The sequence below is a fragment of the Mastigoproctus giganteus genome, chromosome 13 (assembly GCF_048544385.1).
Source record: "Mastigoproctus giganteus isolate SK-2022 chromosome 13, ASM4854438v1, whole genome shotgun sequence".
Taxonomy (NCBI): Eukaryota; Metazoa; Arthropoda; class Arachnida; order Uropygi; family Thelyphonidae; genus Mastigoproctus; species Mastigoproctus giganteus.
The window spans coordinates 52,522,354-52,541,500 of NC_143587.1; the positions used below are offsets into that span (position 1 = coordinate 52,522,354).

General features: G+C 35.3%; 1 protein-coding gene across 3 annotated transcripts in view; it reads right to left on the reverse strand.

Annotated features, from left to right (window-relative positions):
- The window catches only part of LOC150076054 (transcription factor CP2-like protein 1), a 274,831-nt gene that overhangs the window by 66,101 nt on the left and 189,583 nt on the right, over positions 1-19,147 (reverse strand). For all 3 annotated transcript variants that reach the window (XM_090387036.1, XM_090387034.1, XM_090387035.1), the window contains exons 13-14: positions 15,148-15,220; positions 7,608-7,707 (exon numbers count right to left, since the gene is read on the reverse strand). In XM_090387036.1, coding sequence (XP_090243162.1) covers positions 7,608-7,707; positions 15,148-15,220 — 173 coding nt within the window. The remainder of the gene's footprint in view (positions 1-7,607; positions 7,708-15,147; positions 15,221-19,147) is intronic.

Consider the following 19,147-nt stretch of genomic DNA (forward strand, 5'->3'; position numbering starts at 1 on the left):
CAAATAATTAACTAAATAAATAAATAAAACTGCTCATTTATAAATTAAAATTTACTTTCCTTAAAAAAAAAATTATACAGTTTGAGATTTTTTTTAATGCACAAACAAAATAAAAATTAAGTAAATAAAAGCATAACTCAAAACAAAACAACACAAAAACCTAAAAAAAAAAAATAAAAATAAAAGAAGCTGACTACACCAAAAAACCAGCTTATGAATGACTTTACCACTTATTAATATTAAAGAAAATTAGAACTAGTAAGTGACAAAATAATGTAACCTTGTGCAGCAATATATATATATAAAAAAACACACACACGCCTTTTGCCCATTTCTTCTATTAACTTGTCTAATCTGTCCTTAAAGGTATTCAAATGATCCACTTCCCAAACAATAGGTGTAAGTTTGTCCCAACAATCAATTACTCTCTGGATGAAAGAAAATTTTAGCACTTCTGCCCTGCAACTACCTTTTTCCAATTTGAATTTTAAATCCACCTGTGCATGTCATATCCAAAAAAAAGAGTAAGGATACTAGCAGCATTTAGTTTATGCTACCTATTTAAAGTGTTAAACATTTCAATCAGGTCTCCATGCAGATGTCTTGTTTTCAGATGCTGCAATTTACAGAACTCATCATTCTCAGTAAAAGTATCCTTCTCAGTCCCTTAACTAATTCAATGCTCTTATTTGCACCTGTTCAAACTTATCTACATTCTTTTTTAAAAAGGTTTCCAAACCTGCATGTAGTATTCAAGACATCGTACTAACCACTGCCTTATTCATGACCCTTAGTTCTGGAATTCTTTATAATAGTAAAAATTCCACCTTCATTCATTTTACTAATCGTTCTCAGTGCCTTATAAACTTCAATCAGGTGACTTATGAGGTGCCTTGTTGTCAAGCTCTGTAGCCCACATAATCAGAGTCTTTCCTTTCTTCGTATAGTTGTCCTTTTGCCAATCTCACCATTCGAGTTGCTTGTCTCTGGACCCTTTCAAGAAGCTCAATATCTTTTTTCAGACAAGGTCTTCACACCTGAACACAGTATTCCGAATGTTTATACAGTGGGATTAAGACCTCCCTATCTCTACAGGATAATGTTTGACAAATCATTGACAGGACACCATGGGCTTCCTGGTGCCTGCTTACACTGTTCAGAAAACTTCATATCTGCCTGTATTGTAACTCCCAGATCCCTTTCTTCCTCTACTGTTTTTAATTCAACTCCACCGAGTGTATAATTTATTCTTGGGTTGCTCTTTCCCAAATGCAAGATCTTGCATTTTGCTGCATTAAACCTCAGCTGCCACTTTTCTGACCATTTCCAAAGCCTGTTCAAGTCATCCTGATGGTGTGCTGCTTCGCACTGATCATTAACGACCCTACCAATCTTGTCTGCAAATTTTGACATCATGCCTTCTACCCCTTCATCTATGTCATTTATGGAAATGAGAAAAAAACAATTGTCTAGGAACTGATCCTTGAGGGACCCCACTCCTGACGTTACACCAATCTGAAGAATATCCATTAATCACAACCCTGTGCCTTTTGGCTTGCAGCCACCCAACAATCCATCTGAGAATCTTACCAGTAATCCCAACTTATTCAGGCTTATACAGTACCTTCTCATGAGGGACCGAGTAAAATGCTTTGTTAAACTCCAAATAAACTATGTCAAATATAAATTAAATAAATATTAAATAAAAATAAATTAAATAAACAGTTTGCTACATCCAGCTCATAGGTAACTGCATCAAAATAGCCTACTAATGTGATTAAACATGATTTTCTCTTAAAAAAAATCATGTTATGTGTGTCTTTCAGAATGTAATATCTATCTAAATGTCCTTGAATTGCACTCTTAATCATTACCTCTAAGATTTTTCCTACCAGTGAAGTCAGACTAACCAGTCTGTAGCTACCAACTTCATTCTTAGAACCACTTTCATGTATTAGTGATACACTGGCACTTCTCCAATCCAAAGGAATCTCCTGAGTCCAATGATGCTGTCATAATTAACTGCAATGGTTCAATATGCTCCATCACACTCTTCCTCAAAACTACCAGGTATATGCCACCAACTCCAGGAGCCTTACTTGTCTTTATGCTCAAAAGTTTTTCTAATAAACAATTATCTGTAATTACGAAATCACTAATTTCATATGGCTCAGCCTCACTTGCCCAGCTTCTTCTCAGCATTTCTCTCTTCTCTTCTCTTCTTAGTGGAGGGGAGGACAACACCAAACTCCATTAATAACATTAGCCTTCGATGAGCAGCAGCCATTAATAATAGTTCTGTCCCCTACCAGTTAACCAACCCATTATCTACAGCAGTAACTTGCTCTCAGTGCTACATTGCTTCAATTTATAAAGCAGGTATTCATGTTGAACAGTATCAAAAGCTTTACTGAAATCTAAGTATGTGACATTAAGATTATGTTTATCTAGTCCAATTGTGAATACCTCACAATAGTTATCAGATCGGTCAGACAACACTCCCCTTAATGAATCCATTCTGACTGATATGTAGCTGCATAACTTCTTTAACCACTGATTCCACTGAAGCACTATGGATTAATCTTTAAAAATTATTTTATGAGATTTTTCATTTTAATCCAGCAGCTGCTTGGGAAGTAACGAAATGACCAAAATGAGAATGAAGTTCATAGTTCTGACAAAGTATGACACATTACCTAACTTTCACAAAATGAAAGTTTTTTTTTTTTTTTTTTGCTTGGAAAGTTGTTAGAATGCAAAACCCTTTTTGCTGTTGCCAGTACTAATGTACACACGTGACTTGTGAACTAAATTCAATCTCCACTGCTCTATTACTCATTTTCTACACATCCACTTACTTTCATGCGCAAGCAATATTTTGCATGTAATATTTTACAGATAATTGTTTATTAGAAAAACTTTTTAGCATAAAGACAAGTACGGCTCCTGGAGTTGAGGAGAGTGCTTTTTTTTTCTTTTTTTTTTGTTAGTTGTTGGCACATCAGCTTCTGTGGCCATAATGCACCACCCAAAGTTTTTGCATTTTATTGTGATCCAAGCCCAAGGCAGGATTTGAACCCACGACCTTTGGGTTGCCAGACAGGCACTTTAACCACCTGGCTAGCCCGGTCGGCGAGGAAGAGTACTGAACCATTGCGGTTAATTATGACAGCATCTAAGAATAAGAATAAGTGCATGTATACTTGCATGTACACCAATGCTAGAAGTATAGTAAATAAATTTGATGAATTTGAAGTGCTGAAATGTGGTCTCCCACAGGTATTAGGAATGCAGAATTGGAATTTGGGGAGTACAATATGTACAGAAAGGGAGGAGGGGTTATGCTGTTAATTAAGAAAAGCATAAAATCTAAGGAAGTGCATCCAGCTGACAGATGGACAGTGCAACATTGAGTCAGTTTGGTGTGATGTAAGCACTGGAAAAGCAAATCAAATCTTTTTCATTCTCCACTACCCTGAGTGTAGTGGAGAATGAAACTACACTACCACACAGTTGGTATGTTTCTCTGGGGTTACTGCTACCCATATGCAGTACTTTGCATTTGTCAATGTTAAAACTTAAATTGTCACCTCTCAGCCCATATGTTCAACTTCTCTAGATCCTGTTGCAGTAGTGTACTGTCATTAAGAGTAGGAGTGTATTATAGGCCTAGTGTACTGTCATTAAGAGTAGGAGTGTATTATAGGCCTAATGACTCTAATGAGTACAACTAACAATTGTATAGAGAAATAGAGTGGGCTAGTAAATCAGAATGTCTTATAATGGGGGATTTTAACTTGAACGTCGGCAACATTTGCATATGTCACAACCACAGGCTTCAACATCAAACAGTTAACTATTACATCATGCAGTTCACTACATTCCTAAACTGTCAGTTTGACTGATGAAGGTTACCATAATAAACAAAAGCTATTTGTACCGTATGCATTTAATATATGTGTTTTACAATTTAATATTAAACTTGTGTTATTTATTTATTCTGTCTTCCATTTTTCTCTGTGCAATGTAATAACTCACCTTAATTTTGATTGTTATCATGGTGCCGACTAAGAAAAGGAAGGCGATTGAGTTGGATCAGAAAATTAAAATAATAAGGATGTATGAAAATGGTCACACATTAACAAGTATTGCACGGAATTCAGATTTGTCAGTGGCAACAGTGAACACAATAAAGGAGAAAGACAGAATACGAGAAGTGGTTGGCACAACTATAATAGCCAGGGCTATGAAATACATATCAGTTTTTACAGTACAATAATATCCATTTTCTCTTCCTTTTCTGTTTTCTTTTCTTAGATGCCACTGGATTTCATCGCTGTCTCCAGATAAAGTTTTTAATTGAACTAATTAAAAATATATAACTATTTTCCTTCATTCAGCTGAGGATATTATGAGGATTGTGAAATTTTGGCATATCAGAGATATAGTAGCAATATTTTGTTAGTCATTCCCGAGTTACGTAAAACTTGACTTATGTAAGATGTCCTGAACGTATCTCTTATGTATGTCGGAGACACTGTATTTTTAGATTAAGCGGGAAATTGATTATCTGGGAAATTTTTGTTTACCATCTTTCCCAGAAAATTGAGAGTCTACTGTATTTATCAATGATATTGATGAAGGTATATCAGGCTTAGTGTTGAAGTTTGCAGATGATACAAAGGTTGGCAGGGTTGCTAATGACAGTAATGGCAGTGTGCTACTGCAACAGGATCTAGAAAGTTGGGCAGATGGGCTGAGAAGTGGCAACTGAAGTTTAACATTGACAAATGCAAAGTACTGCATATGGGTAGAAGTAACCCCAGAGAAACGTACCAACTGTTTGGTACTACATTTAGGGTGGTAGAAAAAGAAAAAGACCTGGGAGTAATTGTGCAGTCAGATATGAAGTTTTCTGAGCAATGCAGACAGGCTGCCAGGGCAGGTCATGGGGTTTTGTCAATGATATATAGGAATTTTGCTAGAAGGGAAAAGAAGGTGGTTGTCCCTCTGCATAAGGCAATGGTCAGGCCACACCTTGAGTACTGCATACAGGTCTGGAGGCCTCATTTTAGGAAGGATGTAGATTTACTTGAGCATGTACAGAGAAGAGCAACAAGACTGGTGAAGGGAATGAAGGGGTCCTCTTACCAAGAGAGGCTTAAGTTCTGCAAATTGCAGCAACTGGAGACTAGGCATCTGCGAGGTGATCTGATTGAGGTGTATAAGGCCTTGAATGGGTTGAGCACGCTGAATTCTGATGGGATTCTTCTACTTGCTCAGATTACGAACCTAAGGGGGCATAAATTCAAATTGAGGAAAGATAGCTGTAGAATAGATGTGCAGAAATTTGCCTTTAGTTAATGAGTGGTTAATTGCTGGAACAAACTTCCATCTGTTGTCGTGGAAGTTGATAGCTTAAATAAATTCAAGGAGGAATTGGACAAACTTTTGGAGGGAATGGTTGTGTGAATTTTTTTTTTTTTTTTTTTTTGGCTGATGCTACATAAGCTCATAAAGCTTGCTTTCTTGCATCATATGCCTCTATTACTATGTACTTGCATGTATGTATCAGTTTGTGGCAGTTATTTCTTAACACTTATTTGAACAATCCCGTTTCCAAAACTTGAGCTTACCATTAGTCATGTTGCAATGTTTTACTGAAAGAACTTTCTAAACAGATTTAATCTTTACACATTTCACATGGATATTTCCACTACTCCATGGTCTTGATCGCGAAAAATACTTAACCCAGAACCACACGCTCAAAGAATTGTTACTCTCCATGAACATGATTTTAAAAATCAGCAAGAAATAATTCAAAATTATTTCAAAATAAATGTGATATCAAAAATTTTTTTTATATCACTTTTATTTTGAAACAATTTTGAACACAGATATAAAAAATTCATTATTTTTATATTAAAAACAAATATTTTAAATTATTTTTTTGAAAATAAAACACCTATGTTTTTTATTCTCTCTTATTTGAATATTATCTCCATTATTATCTTTGACTGACAGCAAGTGAAATGTCAGTCAAAAAGGCTGTGCACTTCACAAGTGGACACAAGCCAAACACTTCCATGACATGAAGCCAGAGAGCAGAATGAGTAGATACACCGCCAAAAAGCATTAGTAGTCATAATGGAGGCATGTGATGCAAGAAAACAAGCATACGACCTTATGTAGCATCAGCAAAAAAAAAAAAAAAAAAAAAACGCAATTTCACACATCCATTTCTTCTAAAAGTTTGTCCAGTTCCTCCTTGAATTTATTTAAGCTATCAACTTCCACAACGACAGATGGCAGTTTGTTCCAGCAAATAACAACCCACTGGCTAAAGGTAAATTTCTTCACATCTACAACTGTCTTTTCTCAATTTGAATTTATGCCCCCTCAGGTTCGTAATCTGAGCAAGCGGAAGAATTCCATCAGAATTCAGCGCGCTCAACCCATTCAAGGCCTTATACACCTCGATCAGATCACCCCACAGGTGCCTAGTCTCCAGCCGCTGCAATTTGCAGAACTTAAAGCCTTTCTTGGTAAGAAGACCCCTTCGTTTTTAATTATTAATTAGGATTTTTCACGGAACACTTGTTCACATCTCGCAGAACACAGTTTGGAAATCACTGGCATACACACTCATTACAATTTTCTTCAACTGGTTATGTAGCTGCTTCCCCGGCACATTTTTTTGGTAAGACCAGAATGCCATTACAATGGCATTCTGGTCTCTTCTGAACTAAAAATCTTCCTTTCTAAAAATTCTGAACTTAGCATCTCTTCTGAACTAAAAATACTTCCATGACATGACACCTCACTGACAGAAGCATAAAATGCTGGCATCAACAATTATAATGTGAAGAATTTCTGAGTCCACTCAATGACATTATAACTGAGTTTGATGAATGAAATTCATAATGTATTTGATTTATGTAAAAAGATTTTAAGAAATGTAGGTATGTAGGTTAATCTTTAAAAACTATATCTGCAATAAGGCCTCTGAGGTTGGGATTATTCATACCATCAATTTTAAACACACACACCAACCGTTTATGACTGATTGAATAATGAAATAAAATAAAATAAAATGATAGAAAAGACTGTAAAATAATATTTACAAAAAACTTTTAATTATTTACAAAAAACTAAACTATAACAAAAATAAAATAAGTTAAAATGCATTAAAATATAAATATAAAAGCGATAAAAAACACTATTAGAGCTTTCGGAGGTGTCTGCCTCCTTCTTCAGTAATAGTGAGACTTAAGCGACACATCCTTAAATACCAGGTTCATTTATTATCATCTTTTTATCGCTTTTCTATCATTTTATTTTATTTTATTTCATTATTCAATCAGTCATAAATGGTTGGTGTGTGTGTTTAAAATTGGTGGTCTTTAAAAACTTATAAATGAAAAAAAAAAAAAAAAAAAAAAAACCCTTGTAAATTATATAATGCACAAACTTTGATATACTTTACGTTCATTTTTTATTAATAAATACATCATTAACAAAATTATATATATTTGAGTAATAAGGACATATTACTCAAATGAGTAATATGTCATTTGAGTAATATAAGTGAAACAGGCATATATTACCTGCAAAACTTGAAAATGTATGGACAAAGTTTCCATATCTTTCCTGTTGCAGCCATTGTGCAGCTTCTGAAGCAGTCATTTCTGATGAAATTGTATGATGCTAAAGGATTAAGATACATATAAACACATTAAAACAAAAATAACAAAATGTGTGTACAATATATGTATTCAATTTAAACTATATAACATCATACTGCAAACAATTTATGGAAATGCACCAAAGCTAGCTGAGACTTTCTCTCTCCTGCAGCTAGTCCCCTTTTGGAAATTGCTGAACTTCCAATATAAAATGAAAATGCAAAGGATAAAAATTAAAATTCAGAAATAAATAGTGAAATTGCTTGAGCCAGTTACTAATGGAGTTGAATATTCCTCCCATTCAGTTATCATTCCATTGCATTTACTTGAAACTTTCCATCTCTAATCAATGACTGTCAATATGGATTCGGTCACTCTCAATCCAATGTTGATATTTTGGCTTATGTTACCCACTTATGGACAAATTCAATGGAAGAGTTGCTCCTGACATTTCAAAGACTTTTTATTAATCTGTGCCATAAATGTCTTCTAAACAAGCTCCTATCTTGAATGGCTGACTGTTTTTTTTGCAGTAGAATACCCAGTTTTCTCCCTTACCACTCTCTGTCGGTCAGAGTAGAGATGGCTCTCTGTTGTCTAACTTCTCCACTAATACTGGTGTTCCCCAAGGTTCAGTTCTTCCTCCCACTCTTTTCTTCTTGTATATTAATGATCTTTCACTAACTGGAAATCTTATCTATAGTTATGATGATGATGACAACACATTGCATTCCAGTTTGAGAAATCTTTCCATGCATAAAGAGCTTCTCATATATCCACCACCAAAACCTTTTAGCATTAGTAGAGGAATATGATACAAGAAAGCAAGCTTATACAGAATTAGCCAAAAAGGAAAAAAAAAAAAAAAACCCCTCCCCATTTCACCCATCCATTCTCTCCAAAACTTTGTCTAGTTCTGCCTTGAATTTCTTTAAACTGTCAACTTCCACAATGACAGATGGAAGTTTGTTCCAACAATCAATCACCAGCTGGCTAAAGGCAAATTTCCGCACATCTATTCTAAAACTGTCTTTCCCCATTTTGAATTTATGTCCCTCAGGTGTGTAATCTGAGCAAGAGATAGAATCCCATCAGCATTGAGCTTGCTCAACCCATTCAAGGCTGAATACATCTTAATCAGATCACCTTGCAGGTGCCTAATCTACAGATGCTGCAATTTGCAGAACTTAAGCTTTTCTTGGTAAGCAACCCTTTGTTTTACTCACTAATTCTCATTGCCCTTATCTGAACTTGTTCCAGCACCTCTCCATCTTTCCTAAAATGAGGCCTTCAGACCCATATGCAGTACTTAAGGTGTGGTCTGACCACTGCCTTATACAAGGCGATAATCACCTCCTTATCCCCGCTAGAAAAATTCCTGTATATCAATTGACAAGACCCCATTAGCTACTCTTGAAGCCTGTCTGCACTGCTCAGAAAACTTCATATCTGACTGTACAATTACCCTCAAATCTTTTTCATTCTCCACTACCCTGAGTGTAGTGGAGAATGAAACTACACTACCACACAGTTGGTATGTTTCTCTGGGGTTACTGCTACCCATATGCAGTACTTTGCATTTGTCAATGTTAAAACGTAAGTTGTCACCTCTCAGCCCATATGTTCAACTTCTCTAGATCCTGTTGCAGTAGTGTACTGTCATTAACAACCTTACCAACCATCGTATTATCTGCAAACTTAGACAATAAGCCTGATATACCTTCATCAATATTATTGATAAATACAGAAAACTACAATGGGTCCAACACAGAACCATGGTGGACTCCATTAATAACATTAGTCCACAAAGAGCAGTATCCAGTGATACTGGATACTACTATCTGTCTTCTCCCACTCAACCACCACTTTATCCATAGCAGCAACTTGCACAGTAGCCTTCATGTGCAACAGTATCAAAAGCTTTCCTAAAATCCAAGTACATGATATCAAAATTATTTTTTTGGATCCAGTTCCTTTGTGACCACATCATAGTATCCCATCAAATCGGTCAGAACAAGACTTTCCCTTAACAAATTCATGCTGTCTGAACTATAACTGCAGTCTTGTCTAGATGATTCTGCAGTGCTTCTTTAACCAGATTCCATTATTTTCCCCAGAAAAGAAGTTAAACTAACAGGTATGTAATTACTCATGTCACCCTTTGATCCCTCTTTGTGAATTGAAGATACATTTGCACATCTCCAGTCTGTGGGGACCTCCCCTGAGCCCAAGGATGCTATCATAATCATGGCTAAGGGTTTGCTTATTTCCTTTGCTGTCTCTAATATTACTGGATAGATCCCATCAACCTCGGGTGCTTTTCTTATGCTTAACTTCAACAATTCCCCCCCCCCCACTTTGCTCTCAGTTATTACAAAATCATTTAGCTCCCTGTCCTCCACTTCACTACAAAATAATAAGCTTCTGTCCTCCACTTCCCTACAAAATTCCTCACCTGTGAATGTAGATGCAAACCACTCATTCAGTTTGTCAGCTACCTGAGCAGGATCATTTAGTCGAACCATCAATATCATCAAGTGGACCAAACTGATTCATTCCCTTCCTTCTAGAGTTTACATAAGTAAAGAAGTCATTGCTATTTTTCTTTGCAGTCTTTGCCAAAGATTGCTTGTAATGTGCTTTCGCTTTCCTAACCTCCTTTGTAACTTGATTACAGACTAGCTAACATAGGCTTGTGTTGCCTGATAATTTATATGCATCCCATACTTCTCTGCCATGAGTCTCGTTAGTTCTTCTGACATCCATTTAGGCCTAAACCTTGAACAATATTTCTTAATTGGTATGAAAAGCCTAGTAGCTTCCAAGATTAATTCCTTGAATGCTTCCCATTTAGAATTTGCTGGCAGCAACATCATCAGTTGGTCCACTGTATAGAATTTAATAACTGTCTGAGACAACTGTAATCACTTTTACGAAAGCAAAAACCCTTCCCTTTACTGCTGATGGTATCTACACCTTTGAGTAAATACCACAACAATAAACTGTGATCACTGCCACCCAGTGGATCCTTTATCTGCAGATTCTTAATGACTGAATAATCACTGCCAATAACACTGAAGAACAAATTTTGGGTCATATATTGTTACGGGCATGAAAGTACGTTTATTTTATATTTTTTGGGATGCTAAACACAGAAACAGTGCTTAAAATGGCTGATTGGCTCTTGTTTTCAAAAAAAGTAGTTTTTTATATTTATACAAGGTATTTTTTATTTATATGGCAATAAGATGTAGACACAAACGTACCTTTATCAAACATGGGACCTTTTCCCTTTTCCCTTATAGTCAGATTTGGGAGCATTCCTTTTTTACCATTCAACAATAACTTTCGGCTAACATGGCGGCACTCTATTTGCTTTTGCAACTTTGTTCCATCGCTGCAATGTCTTGATGGAAGTGCTCACCATGTTCATCTCTGATGGCACCACAGTTTGGCAGGAAGAAATCCAGGTGTGAGTGCAAGAAATGCATTTTCAATGACATGTTGCACCCCAGTTTTTCATAAGAAGTAATGAGATCTTCCACAAGTTGCCTGTAGTTGCCAGCTTAAACATTTCCTAGAAAACCAGTTGAAACATTTCAAAAGGCTTTCCATGCTGATTTCTTGCTATCACTAAGGGCATATTCAAACTGTTTGTCTTTGAAAAGTTGCCTTATTTGTGGACCAATGAAAATGCCTGGCTTAATCTTTTCTGTACTAAGTCTTGGGGATTTCTCTTGAAAGTATGTGAATGCAGGACCATTCACTTCCAAAGCCTTCATGAAATTTTTTTATGAGCCCAGTTTGATGTGAAGTGGTGGAAGAAAACTTTATTTGGACCTACCAGAGGTTCAAATTCTACATTCTTCATTCCAGGCGTTAATGATTTTCGTCGAGGCCAACTCCTCTTTTCATAGTGCACATTCTTGGTACGAGTATCCCACTCACAGAGAAAGCAACAATACTTAGTATAACCCTTTTGTAGTCCTAATAAAATGGAGATTAACTTTAAATCATCACATATTTGCCACTCATACTTCTGATAGTGTACACCTAAGAGGATGTTCTCCACGTTTGCATGTTTCTTTTTTGTGGACGGCATATGCAAGAGGTATTGAAGGCAGCATATTTCCATTGCGTAATAACACAGACTTAAGGCTAACTGTAGATGAATCTTTAAATAGTCGCCATTCCTCGGGAAGAACATGCCTCATGTTCATTGCTGCCATTAGACCATCAAGATCCTTACAAACAGTAAGTTCACCTTCTGTTTGATAGAATTTATCAGTTTTTATTTTGAGTATGAAATGTTGTCACTTTCACAGATTGAGCTAGAAGATCTGAAGACACTGTTGTAGCCTTGAGGTCAAAAGAACTGCCTTTTTCTTCAGCAGTTTGAGATCCCTGATGAGGTCATTAAGCTCACTTTCTGCAATCTTATGTAGTTCAAAACAATAAAGGTTTGGACAAAATGGTGGATCCCTTGACGTAGACGGCTGCTGTACTTTGTGTATATCAAGTTAATATTAATCAGTGTCTTCATCTTCATCAGGTTAAATATCTAAGTTATTAGACGATACAAAGGCTGGCAGGGTGGTTAATGACAGTAATGAAGGTATTCTGCTGCTGTAACAAGATGTAGAAAAATTAGGCAGCTGAGCTGAGAAACAGTAATTGAAGTTTTAACACTGACAAATACAAGGCACTGCATATAGGTATCAGTAATCCCAAAATAACATACCAACTCTGTGGTACCATGCTCAGGTTATTAGAAAATGAAAACGATCTGGGCGTAATTGTGCAGTCAGATATGAAGTTCTCTAAGCAGTGCAAACAGGCTGCCAGGACATCTCTTGGGGTTCTGTCAATGATATATAGGAATTTTTCTAGCAGGGATAAGGAGGTGATTATCCCATTGTATAAGGCAATGTGAGGCCACCAGACTAGCATACGGGCCAGTTGGCCTCGCTTTAGAAAGGATGTAGAGCTCCTGGAATAGGCTGAACAGAACTGAAGGCATTTCAAGAATGCCTTCAGTTCTGTAAATTGCAGCATATAGAGACTAGGAACCTGCGAGGAGATCTGAGTGAGATGTTTAAGACTTTGAACGGCTTGTACAACTTCAATGCTGATGGGATTCTTCCTCTTGCTCCAACTATGCACACGAGGGGACATAAATTCAATCTGAGGAAGGATGGTTGCAAAATAGATGTGCAGAAGTGGATAGTTTGAATAAATTCAAGGAAAAACTAGACAAACTATTGGAGAGGATGGATAGGTGAAATTGAATTTTTTATTTTTTAATTTTTTGGCTGATACTGTAAAAATTTGCTTTCTCGAATCATTTGCCACTACTAATACTAATAATCTGCTGAAAGATACAGCTTTTGTTTTCAGTTCATTATGTATTTTTAAAGGTGCCTTAAACACACTGAAATCAACATTTCAATGGGTGTACAGCTGTGTTTAAGGCACCTTTAAAAATTTCAGTGTATTTAAGGCACCTTTAAAAATACATAATGAACTGAAAGCAAAAGCTGTATCTTTTGCTTTCAGTTAATTCCATCACAAAATGGAATTAACTGCTGAAATGAATAGACCATCAATAGAAATTATTCAGCTACTTGCTGTATGGTGCCTGTAGCATAAGAGGACAGTCGCATAATCTGTCTTCCCTGTTTAGGTTTCCTACCTCAGAATTTCAGTTCTCTTCCTGCCAGTGGTTTTACATTTCACACTTCTCTTCCTGCCTGCTGGTTAATCAGGAATATACAGGTACAGTTTTACACATATTCATATATTTTTTTTATTAAAGTTTTTTGATTTGTTTTTATTATTAGTTATTTATTTTTATTTATAGTGAAGGAATACCCAGTTGACAAGTATCACTTCTTCGTCACATTTTATCTATCTGCTAACAGTTACTTCCAGTATGATAATGTAGTTGTCACAAAGCACAGATTATTTGGAAATGGTTAGAGGTGCATTGGAATCCTGGTTAAAGTCACACCAGAGTACTTAACCAAACTTCATTGAATTATTTAGTCACTGGATCTCAAGCTACTTGAACATCTGTGGGATGAGGTAGAATAAGCTGCTGTTCAAGACAGGGATCTAGAGGTAACTCCAATCCAGGGTAACTGCAGGATGCGATCATGGGTCAGCATACCTGAGGAATGCATTAGGCATTTGATGGAGTCCTTGCCATAGTGACCAGGCTATAGTGATAAGATGTTATCCACTATTAGATAAGTGTACCCAATAAACTGACTACACAGTCTATATCCCTTCTTCAAAAAATTCTCTTTGCTGTTGATAGAATCATTCTTTGATGTGTTTTGACTTCAATACATAAATTTAAGCAATATCCTTTTAAAGTTATATTAAAATGACAAAAAACACACAAAAGTTACATGGTGACAAAAAGATGAATTAAGAAGCACTCAGACACTGCATATCTCAGTACTTCTCAGTGCATCTTTTTAAACAAGTTTGAATCAGTTTAGCAATATTTGGCTATGCATTATTATGAAGCAGAGTGATTACTTCTGTCAGTTGTCCCAGCTGCTTGCATCTGATGCAAAGATACAGGCAATTTTCAAAGTCTCAGCATACCATTCTGTTCTTTGAATTCTAACAGCAAAAGCCTGCAGTGATCAAAGAAACTGGATGACATAACTTTTTCTACTGAAAGCTGGGATTAACAGTTTTTGTCCTGGAGAATGGCAATGCTTCCACTCAATGTTTGAAAGTTTAGATTTCAGTACAAAATGATGGCACAAGACATTTCCTGCCAGCATTTGTTATAAATTTCCTGTGGATTTTGCCCTTAATATATAAAAATTGAATCACTGCATGATTATCTGTTTTGGATGCACTATATATCTGAAATGCTATGTGAAAAAAATCACCGTTAGCTGGTGTACAGATTCCTGTGTTAAAAAAAACAAAATTTATTATGTAGCTAAAATTCTAAACAGCATGATAATTTTCATAAAAATTAAATGAAGCTGGCCTTGTCATGACAAGCATGCTGAATTTGAAGTTATTATTATATTAATATCACTCTTATACCACGTAAAATTAATATTATAGTTTATTAGGCTGTTCACGCATAATAATAATATATAGGACAAAAACTTGGCACCAGTAGCATGGTCTGATGATAGGTATCGGTAAGATCCTGAACCTATGCTAGGAACCTAAGACTAGCATAGGATCTTACCTGAACCAGTAAGATCCTATGCTAGTCTTATTGTTGAGAATCAAAACATCACATTGTGATAATTATCAATATTACCTGTTACATAATTCACTTAAACTAATTCAATAGCTTTTAAATCTCCACCAGCTATATAAGCTATATCACCAACACTTCACACAATCACTCTTTTAACAGCATGCCTCTCAAGTAATTCACAATACATGTAATATGAAAAACATATATTAAAAGATAAAGTACCACTGATCCCTGTAATGATGCATCTGGCACTTCCTGAATTTCACTTGTTGTGCTAGCTGGAGTAGATGGATTCCTGTGTTAAAAATCAGAATCAATTATGAAGCTAATATCTCATGATGGAATTCTAAACAGCCATGATTATTCTCATAAAAATCAAAAATAAAGTAACATATACTGTAAGGAAAAGTATAGACAAATATTTTTCCTCTTTGAATGAAAACAGAAATATACATACACATGGTCATATCTATTAATTAAGCAATCAAAAGTAAAAACAATTACAAAAACTAATAAGAACATAATAATCTTCAAGATTTTAACTGATTCAAAATGATTTCTAAAAAGTAAAAAAGTGGTGCTGAATACTGAATACTAACTACATAAAAAAGTTAGTATTCAGCATGAAAACAAATGCAGAAGGGCCTTGTTTAATGTCAATTTATATTCCAAGAAAACAACATCAATTAAAGAAGATTTTCCCACTGATGTGGTATCATAAATTAAAGGTTGTATTCTGAAACAAATGAAAAGCTGGAGTTCTTGAAAATTCTTTGATTTTAACACTTTCAATGATAGTTCCTCTAGCAAGAGAATTTTTAATTAGAGATAGTGATCTTTATCTCTGGACAAGTCCTCATATATCTGTCGATATCACTGAATGGTGTTCTGCTGGGGTCTAATCCCTACTGTCTAAATTGAATGAACTACTGCCTAAAGTCAATGTCAGAAGCTGGCCTGTTCGAAATGCTTAATTGCACTGTGTTAAAAAAGTATATGGACACTAAAAGTAAAAATATAATACAACATGGTGTAGAGAACTCCTTTGGTCATATAGCATGTAGTCTTTGTGGAATCCTTTCCACTGATTTATGATTTGCCAACAGAAATATCTCTGGAATGAATATGAAGAATGTGCCAAAACATACCAATATGAAATTTTAGTAGGTTAACTGAAAATAAACTGGAAAAGATATAAATATGAGGATGTATCAAAAAACGTTTACAAATTTGTAGAGAAAAAATGCTTTACTGTATTAGTATTAATAATGGCCATATGGTGTAAGGGAGACTAAGGCTTATGCTGCACTAGCAAAAAAAAAAAAAAAAGAAAAAAAAGAAAAAAAAGTAAAATAATAAAAAAAATAAATAATAAAAGAAAAGGAAATAGACAACCTATGCATATCCTTTCTCCCATAGGTAACTATCCAGCTGACCTATGAGTTTCCTGAAATTCTCAGCCTCGACCACCAATGTAAGTAACTTATTCCAGCAATTTATAACTCACTGGCTAAAATAAAACTTCCTGTAATCCAGTCAACTTTTCCAACTTGAATTTATGGTCAACTTAACTTGAATTTATGGTCACTAGTTCTCTTGAATCATTTATAACTGTGAAAATTTCGGCCTCATTTATTTTACTTTTGCCTCTCAGAGCCTTAAATACCTCAATCAAGTATCCTCTAAAGTGCCTAGTTTCCAAGCTGTGCAACCCACATATTCAAAGTCTTTTCTCATATGGATGCCCTTCTGCCAATCTCACCAGGTGAGTTAACTGCCTTTAGACCCTTTCAAGAAGCTCAATGTCTTTATTTAGGTGCGTTCTCCACAATTGAACACATTATACCAAATGTGATCTAACAATAGTCTTATGTAATGGAATTATGATGTCCTTATCTCTGCTAGCAAATGTTCAATAAATCATCAATAGGACACAATGGGCCTTCCTTGCAACCTGTCTACAATGAAGAATTCCTTATCCCCACTCTTTGCCAGCAATTTCTCATAATCTGCCTTTGCTAGCCTAACCTTTTCTGTGGCACTATTACAGATCAATTTGTAGTTGTTATAGGCTTCAGTACTTTTTATTGCTCGGTAACTTCCATGCCATCTTTTTCGGCTCAAGTTATCTGGCAACTTCATTATTCATACAAATTTGGGATCCTCCTCATGGAGTATTTTTTTTAATGGTATATATGCATTCAAGGCTTCTGTGATTAATGTTTTAAAGGTATACCATAATTCAGTTGTATTTGCTCTCTGTGAGATAACTACCCAGTTAATAGAGGCCACGTAACACCTTAAGCCAGTGGTGTCCAACTCATGGCCTGCGAAAAATTTTTATAAGGCCCACACGGAAAGAACTAAAACAGCATTTTAGAGAGTCGTGCCACTGCGTGTACAGGCATGCAAGCATCGAGTTCATCTGTATCAAACGTGTACATGTAGTCCAGTGCAGTCATATGTATGCTGAATAGTTATGTACGTATCATTTCATATTGTGAAATTCTACTATTTTGATAAAACTTGTTCGTTGTATTGAACTAAAAAAATCATCCTTAAAAATGTTCCAAAAGAGGAAAATCGATTTGGACTGTTGTGTTTTTGATCGAAGGAGGGCCGAAGACTATTTCTTCATTGAGAACGATGAAAAAGCAGTGTTTGGTGTGTAAGGAGACTGTGTGAGTTTTTAAAGAATATAATTTAAAACAACACTATGATTCCAAGCATAAATCTTATGATCAACATAAAGGAATGCTGCAAAGCAAAAAGGCTTCAGAGTTTAAGAAAACAACAAAACACACAAAGCGTATCAGTCAAGAAATTTATCTGCTGTAAGTGCCAGTTATCAAGTTGCACATTTGATCGTTTTGAAAGTAAACCTAGCGCCTCTGTAGCAGGTGGGAAGGAGCAGCAGTGCGTAGCATACACTTCTTGATTAGACCGGGGTTCGAGCCCGTCACCACCAAATACGGAGGATGTGAAAGGTCAGGGAATGACCACCGCATATCCTGGAGCAATATGGCCTTAGTTGCTAATGCTCTTAAAAACCAAATAACAAACAAAACAAAACAAACAGAAAGTAAACCGTTCAGTGATAGTGAATTTATTAAACGTTGTTTGTTAAAAGCTGTGGAAGAAATTTGTCTGGAGAAACGAACAATGATACATGACATTAGTTTGTCTCGACAAGCAATTATATGAAGAGTAGAAGATATTGGAAAGAATTTGTTCAAACGACTTTTGAAAACATAAAACAAATGATATTTTAATGTGGCATTGGATGACAGTACTGCTGTCAATGACACAGACCAACTCCTTATCTTAATATGTGGAATTAATGATAATTTTGTACCAGTTGAAGATTTACCTGATCTACAGAGTATGCATGGAACAACTGCAAGTGAAAATCTTTTTGAAAATTTTGGCCAATCTACTGAAAAGTTAGGATTAAATATTAAAAACCTGGTAGGAGTCACAACTGGCAGTGCAAAAAATATTATTGGTAAAAACATTGGGCTTATGGTTAGAATAACTAAGAAAATGATAGATATCAGAGCTGAAACTCCAAGTGGAATTCACTGCATTGTGTATCAAGAAGCTTTTTATGGGAAAGTACTGGATCTCCAACACGTTATGAATGTGGTTATTTCAACTGTAAATTTTATATCACCGAATGTTTTGACAATTTCTTTCAGAAATTGAAGCTGAATATGAAGATATAATTTTATATTTTGCAGCGAGATGACTTAGTTGTGGCAAAGTATTACATTGGTTCTTTAAACCAATGGTCTCAACTTTTTTGGTTGCACCCCCCCCTTTTTTTTTTACTTAAAAGGACTAGCACGCACCTGGAATAAAAAATTAAATATATAAGTTTAATATATACTTTTTTTAAATTTATAAATCATTTACATGGAAAGCATTATATCTAAAATCACATTTATAAAATCATTTGTTTGATTGTTTGTTTGATCTACATATATTCAGTAAGTTAAACAAGGATGGAAGATATACTCTGAGCCTGAAGCGAGCATGTGGCTGCTTCATTTCAGACATGGGGAAAACCGACGCCATGATCAAACAAAGCCGCATATTTAAGTATTAAAAAAAAAAACATTGTTATAATTTTTATTTTCAATTACGTTTCAAAAAACTAAAGTTTTCATAATTAATAAATATTGGTTTATTGCGGATTATCTTGCACATCCCATGGATCATC